At 34.5% G+C, this 8322-nt stretch overlaps 1 protein-coding gene across 1 annotated transcript in view; it reads right to left on the bottom strand.

Annotated features, from left to right (window-relative positions):
- Positions 1–8322, bottom strand: part of LOC106467940 — a 47261-nt gene that overhangs the window by 1883 nt on the left and 37056 nt on the right. Inside the window, exon 2 of the mRNA XM_013928326.2 lies at positions 2441–2567. Coding sequence (XP_013783780.1) covers positions 2441–2567 — 127 coding nt within the window. The remainder of the gene's footprint in view (positions 1–2440; positions 2568–8322) is intronic.

Below are 8322 nucleotides of genomic sequence, written 5' to 3'. Positions count from 1 at the left end.
ATATCTTACAATATACCACACTGCTTAGTGAAACGTTATTGTAAAAAACATTTGATAACATATCTTACAATATACCACACTGCTTAGTGAAACGTTATTGTAAAAAACATTTGATAACATATCTTACAATATACCACACTGCTTAGTGAAACGTTATTGTAAAAAACATTTGATAACATATCTTAACCATATACCACACTGCTTAGTAACATGTTTGATAACATATCTTACAATATACCACACTGCTTAACAAACGTTATTGTAAAAAACATTTTATAACATATCTTACCATATACCACACTGCTTAGTAACATGTTTCATAACATATCTTACAATATACCACACTGCTTAACAAAACGTTATTGTAAAAAAACTTTGATAACATATCTTACAATATACCACACTGCTTAATGATATGTTTGATAACATATCTTACAATATACCAAACTGCTTAGTGAAACGTTATTGAAAAAACATTTGATAACATATCTTACAATACACCACACTGCTTAGTGAAACGTTATTGTAAAAAACCTTTGATAACATATCTTACAATATACCACACTGCTTAACAAAACGTTATTGTAAAAAACCTTTGATAACATATCTTACAATATACCACACTGCTTAACAAAACGTTATTGTAAAAAACCTTTGATAACATATCTTACAATATACCACACTGCTTAGTGACATGTTTGATAACATATCTTACAAAATACCACACTGTTTAACAAAACGTTTGATAACATATCGTACAATATACCACACTGTTTAGTTACATGTTTGATAACATATCTTACAATATACCACACTGCTTAACAAAACGTTTGGTAACATATCTTACAATATACCACACTGTTTAACAAAACGTTTGGTAACATATCTTACAATATACCACACTGTTTAACAAAAAGTTTGGTAACATATCTTACAATATACCACACTGTTTAACAAAACGTTTGGTAACATATCTTACAATATATAACATACTGCTAAGTAAAACATTATCATTATACTGCTTGGGACCGTGTTGTATGGAAAGTTTTAATAACGTTCCTTTGAGATTTAGGTTTTTGTGTGTTTTTTTGCAAATAATACCTTAAATATTTTCTTAATTCTGCACATAGCGATGTGAAAATTTTAGGGAAACATCATTAATTATTTGTCATTTTCATATTTTAAAGTTTTTCACTAAAAATCACAAATAAGTACTTTAACAATTGGAACTGGGAATTAGATTTCCAACTGACTCACGTCTTTCCTAAGTAAAATAACAAACTTAATGGTTTAAAACTTATCTTAGGACTTGATAATCACAGACTAGCATATGGACTGAAAATAGAAATGATACAACCTCGTATGTCATTTGTTGTAGCTGTTTAATGTGATTGGTCAAACCAAATTGATGTTACTAAATTCAATTGAAGTTCCTTAGATGCCATCTCTTAAGTACTGGTTTTTAGTGGTAGCAAATGAATCAGATTTATCCGACTTGAACATACAATTAGTTATAATCACACACGTGGTACCTTTCCCATCCATGAAAGAATTGATTTAATTATTAGTTTTGCCCCCTAGTGACGTTTTTAGTAAATATAACACTAACCTGAAATTCGTTTATTTCTTCCCGCGCAAATGTATACAATTAATTTCTTATAGGATTTTTTTTCGATTGTTTCAGAACTTTTGCGAATGGTTACATAAGAGCTATTTGCGCATAGCTGTCACTTAGTTTCAACTGCTAGTCAAGTACCCACCGCCAACTCCTAAGCGCTAAGGCTAAAATTCCAGGTACTTGTTTAAAAACTAGATTAGAATACTCACACAGTAAGCAGTTTAAAATACACGATTTATAATTTTACTTTGATACCTTCAACGGTCTAAAATAAATAAATAAAAAAACAGAGAATATACGTGTTTCAACGAATCAACGTCATCTTGTGAATAGAGATTTTAAATTGTGTATTTTAAAGCGTTCACTTTGTGAATATTTAAATCTTCTTTCGTCTGAACTTATTTCCCCGAATAGGGTTCGAAGGCCATCTGGAGGGCTCACCTGTTTTAACCACTCAAACTACTATACAGTAATGTGTTGTCTGTCAGTCAGTTGACACTAAAATGACGTCGCATGAGGGACGCTTAACGATGCAATTTGTACTGTCGTGATATCAGTAAAACGTGCGCATGTCATGAATCATGAGAAGAATTATGCATTCTGTAGGCTACAACACATCAGGATATATGAACTTCAAAAGCAAAAAATAAAACGATTTGTTACTCATAGTTTTGGTTTTATTTACTCTTGAAACAGAACACTTGCGGGAAACCCGTAGGAGTACATCTACATTAATCTTTTTATTTTATCAATGTCATCCTGAAAATAAAGATTCTAAATTGTGTATTTTTAAAACGTTAATTTTTTGTTGTTGCTACTTACCAACAGAGCTTTTCAGGATTTTTAGAGAAAGACTGGGTGTTGTAACCAATCATTTTGGTAAACGTGAGAGTACATTCTGTAGTTTTGTTGATTGTCAGCTCCATATTGCATTCTTGTGTAGATGGCGCTGAAAAATTTAACACAACATATTTCGTAAATATTAACAAACATAAATCATATGCAACCAATGTAAAGACCACGGACTAAAAAAACATTAATCATTACACACGACACCAGAGTGGCACAATATCTATTTTTTTAAATTAAAACCAAAAATTAAATCAAGCAGGATTTGAATCTCGATAAATATCGGTAAGGGTTCGAAATCCAGTTAGCCATAGAAAAAAAATCGAACATTAACTTACGAAAACGCTTGTGTTTAGCTAGTTCTATATACAAACTATACAATTATAGTTTTTGGTTATTTGTTCCCATCTTAATTCTACCTTTAAATCATACAGTGTTACTTTAATTACTGAGGATTTTTAGAATGATTGTAGTATTTCGAAATATCCATCATAAATCATTTAGATAACTCGTTAGAATCCCTATAGAGATTAAGTCTTATCTAACGTGTTTACATTGTGTAGAAATACTTTGAAGGAAGAATGGTGATGGTTTGTGCTACATTCTTTACTTTACTAGCGACTTAATTTCCATGTTCTCAACGATGCAAACTTGTTATAAATTACTTCCAATTGAAATTTTGAACCTGAACGGCATTATTTGTGCACGTGGTCAAAACGGCAAGGTCGGGCGGGGCCTCCCTGGGATTCAGATATATCAATCAACCATAGTGTTCTTCCCAATTCTGAGGGTCGACGACAATGATCCACCATTATTCGCTATTCCTCGCTGCCTACAACAACTTTCTTAATTCAAGTTTCTCATCTCAAATACATTTTCTAATGTCATCGAGCCAAGTCTTGTTCTTCTTTCTTCAATTTTACCCATCCGAATCTCTGCGCACCTCCCCTCAGAACTAATTATACGCACAAAGTATGGCGCCTTCCGTTCCCTACATATATCCACAATTCTCTTTGCTCGTTTTAATACTTCCTTTTTTAGTTTTCTTTCAATGTAAAACATTCAGGTATTAGTTGTCCCTAATTTTGAGTCACTGTGACAACAGGGAAAACAGCTAGTAACACCCGCCGTCGCAATAACTTTGTCTGGCTCTTTGAACCGAATAACGAGATTGAATCACTTTTATACGAGCCCACACCTGAAAATACGAATCGTGTTCGATGCGGAGTAGCTCGACATACAAATAACTAGACCACACCCGGTCAAACTACTACTAATAGAGAAAAGCGACTCAGTTTTGAATAGCAAAACTATTTGCAGAAATATTCCATTAAATTACTTAACAGTTGAAAAGACTTTAACGTTTAAACGTGATGAAATTTCAAATCGAACAAGTAACGCTTCGGAAATATATGTTCTTCCCACCTAATTAAGAATTTCCATTAGGGTTAATTTGAATTTAAATTAAAACAATAAAAAAAAAAAACTTGTAGAAACTCCAAATGAGAGGAAGTTCCAATACTCGTTTTACCACTCTTGTAAAAACCAAAAAGTTGAATGTCAAATTAAAGCTTACTTTCCAGAAAATCAATTAAAACCAATAACCCATTCGTAGAAATATTGAGATACTTGAATAATGGTGTTTAATGTGTGTGTGCACAACAGCTATCTGCGCATAACCATCTCTAATTCTGGGCTAACAGGCTATAGGGAAGGCAGCGAGTCAACAGCACCCACTTTCAGTTCTAAGGCCACTTAATCTAATATCAGGAGACCCGGCAAGGACAGGTGGTAAGGGCGCTCGATTCGCAATCTGTGGGTCGCGGGTTAGAATCCCCGTCCCACCAAACATGCTCACCCTCCCAGCCGTGGGGGCGTTTATAATGTGACGGTCACTATTCGTTGGTAAAAGAGTAGCCCAAGAGTTGGTGGTGATGACTAGCTAGCTACCTTCCCTCTATTCTTCCATTGATAAATTAGGGACGGCTAGCGCAGATAGCCCTCGTGTAGCTTTGCGCGAAATTCAAATATCGGGATGTGACAGTTACTCTTATAACGTAAACACTGCCCCAAAATTCGGAGAGCGATTTTAAGGCAGTGGAAAACGACGAACCATGTACCATCGAATGCATATAAACCGACACGCTAACCGCTAAGCTACGCCTGGCCACCGATTTTAATGAGAGTAAATTACGACAGCGTGTTAAATTTGAAGGTTTTTATAACACGACTAAAATTCCAAGAAAAAACTTTCCCTGATTTGTTGCAGCAAAATCTAGCCGTAAAGGCCCGGACAACTAAATCTCGTGCAGGTCACGAACCATATTTCTTTTCAGGACATAGTACATGTAGTCAGTCTACCAACAGCTAGTAGGATGCGTGCTGTCGCTTCTCTAACACGTCATAAAAACCAACTTTAACTAAACGAGACAAAATTGAATGTCTAACAACCAGAAACCTCATACGTCACGTGACGGCAATTTATTACTAACGGCTACTTCCTATGACAAACAAGGCTTACGGTTTATTATATTGTTCTCGTTTTATTGTGGAAATCTCCGTACAAGTGTAAAGTAATTCCAACTTCTCAAATATTTGGACGAACTTGACATTTTAATTATGTTTTTTACATATACACAACACAGAATTACACACACTTCTATATTAAATCTGTAAATATATTCAACTCGTGCCACCGCAAGTTATCTACTTTCATCAATATTTCAATTGTCATTTCTTACATAATAATCCACATAAACTTAGGGCAAACAACTAAAATAAATAACGTTAACTAATCAAATAGCTCATTCAAGCATTTGACACGTTTCACAGACATGCGCAATAGGCATTATGAAAACATTAATTTAAATGAAGATTTAAAACCACATATACGAGAATCGTGCGCACACGTAGCTAGTTGTTAAAACAGTCTGACAGGTCAGTGTTATATTCAATATTCAGAGTTTTTATTACGCAAGTGTGTTTATACATCGTCAGATTTTACTCCTAAACGATATTCAGACTATTAATTTATAGGCCTAAAAGTTGCGCAGACTTACTGTTTCTAGGCCTAGAATTCCTCAGTTACTGTTTCCATGCCAAACAATTGCTTAGACTGCTTGTTTCTAAGCTTGTATATTGTTCATTTTTATTCCTACAAACTGTTTAGAGACAAGTGGTTCTCAACTTTTCATATTTCATGGACCCTTTGACGAACCAAATAGCTCTATCAGCATACGAAAGCCAGTTTTATGGTGCATTAAAGCGGCATTGACATAAATAATTACGAAAGTTAATGAAGTATTCAAATAAAAAAAAAATCCATTTAAGCGAACGTAGTACCGTTTCTTTTTATTTTCGCTATTATATGAAAACTCAATCTTTATCGTAGTGGCCCTTTTTAGAATTCTCACGGACTCCTAGAAGCAAGGGCAGGTTAAGATGGGCTATTTGGGCAGTAGCCCCAGGCTCGGGCTAAAAAAAGGCCCGTTATGAGGTTTAGTTGTTTTTTTTCACTCTAGTCTTTAGTCGCGATCATAATAGGCCCGGTAGAAAAAGCTCCTGGACCGTCTGACTCTTAATCCGCCCCTGCCTAGAAGTTTGGGCATCACACACACTATTAGTTTCTAAGTCCAGAAGTTCAAATTTCTTTAGTTTCAAAACTGGCTTAACTTATCTAATAATTAATAGTTACGTTTACTAAATTTTGGTTCAGAAATCGACAGTTTCTAAGCCTAAAGGTTAAAAGAATTTATTAGATATTTCATTATTATTGTTTAAAAAAAAATTCCCAAAGCATTTTCCACAAACTGTGGTCACCCTAATCTACTATATAATAGATACTGAAATACGGAAGAAATTATTTTTAAAATTGTTCTACAAAACTATTCTCTCACAAATACAGTTGTCCAGTGCTATTTTGTATATTTACAAGAATAAATACGTTATTGTTGGTAGAGCTACACAGCGCAATAGGCCAGATAAACCGTATGTTAAATTACCGAAAATTTGCATTACGGTAATGTAAATTTATAGATAACTTAAACTAGCGTAAAAATTAATTATCAATTATATATGTATTAAATTACAAGTCATTTACTTCGTTCATTGAATTAGCGATCAATTAAAACACATATTAAATTATCTGGTAATAATAATGTATAATAAATTACTGGTTCATTAGCTATTAAATTAATGAATAAGCTTTATTCCCATCATATGAAATACATTCCACTCTCAGTCTCCAAAAATAACGACTTCACATTGTATGAAGAACACTGCTTCTCACAAATCCCCTGAACCGTGGCATTATAATCAGAGATAATCCACTTGTTGGCACAGCGGTATGTCTGCGGACTTTCAACGCTAGAAACCGGGTTTCGATACCCGTGGTGGGCAGAGCACAGATAGCCCATTGTGTAGCTTTGTGCATAATTCCAAACAAACCACTTGTTGAAATATTATTCATTTACCATATTGCATCGCAAAATGACGTCATTAAAAAATGGGCCGGATGTGATTGTGTGACCTGATTAGGAACTAGAGGATTCTGCTTCACCTCTCGTAACCACAAAAATGTGCTCCGTAAGTTTAGGTCGTAGATGTGTTATAAGAGCGAGAGTCAAATCCCACTACTCAGTCAGCCAAGGGTCAACGATGGATGTCGTTTCTTTCTAGTAAAGTCAATTCACAGTTAGGGATACGCAGATAGCCCTTTGTTTTGTAGAACTTTGCGCAAAAATCCTAAAAATAATAAATCAATAGAATATATATTTAAAAAATGCGCAATGTCAAATGTGTTCACGTGAAGTCAAACCACGAGATCTTCTATCTCTATCAGATATCCTGAAAATGTTTTGACCTTGATAGGCAACCGATGCCACTACAAACAAGAAGCCAGACACTGCTGCATTGTTACTTGTACATTACAAAAACCTTGTAATGCACCCCTAAATAAACTACAGGCCAATGTTCACCTTTAAAAGTGGATTTCACATGATCACCGCTTGTTTTTAGGTTACAGTTATGTATGCGTACTCAACTGTATAATGATCCCAATTAAGAAAAAAATAGATGTTAAAATAACAAGTCTCCTCGAGGCCAACGTTTTCAGTTTCTACACTATAAATCAAACGTTCTCTTGCTCTTGATATAATACGATGACAAAAATGGCGGCATGGCCCTATCGGTGCCTTTTAAGGTGGGTCACAATGTCACGCGCCAACCACGTTATCAATGTGGTGGTGGTGTGTTTCTTCCAGGCGTGAGATACTGACTTACTTAATAAATCAACGTTGGCAGACCTAGTTTTTATTTCTTTTTTTCTTAATAATCCACTTCTAATTGAGATATTTTTTTCATTTTGATAGAAAAAACGAGGCCATGATCATAAGTAACCGATACAGGATCGAGTGGTTCCCAGTATCAGATTTATTGTATAATAATATTTCGTTTCCATCACGGATGTAACAATGTGGTTTTATGAAGGGATCGAGATCAAACTTCATATTGTTCCGCGTCTAAAACGTTTTGAATAACGAACATTGTAAACGGAAACAATAGTATAATATTGTTTGATTCATCATCTTCACAGAATCGTATTCCAACAAGTAACAATAATAAACAATGAATTCGTTATTTTCACTGAACCATCTTTACTATGATAATCTCGTCCAGAGTATAAGTTAAGGTGTGCCTTCAAGAATAGCAAAACTTACTTTTTACAATGGGTATACTTCATCTAGGAAATAAAACATGTCTGTCAAAACTTACCCAGCTTAACACACACACACACACACACACACATATATATATATATATATATATAGGTGGGGGGGGGAGAAAGCGAGGCTCGG

This window comes from Limulus polyphemus, unplaced genomic scaffold (genome assembly GCF_000517525.1).
Source record: "Limulus polyphemus unplaced genomic scaffold, Limulus_polyphemus-2.1.2 Scaffold2804, whole genome shotgun sequence".
Lineage (NCBI taxonomy): Eukaryota > Metazoa > Arthropoda > Merostomata > Xiphosura > Limulidae > Limulus > Limulus polyphemus.
Note: the sequence above shows the minus strand (reverse complement) of the source record. Positions and strands in the feature narration are given on the sequence as shown.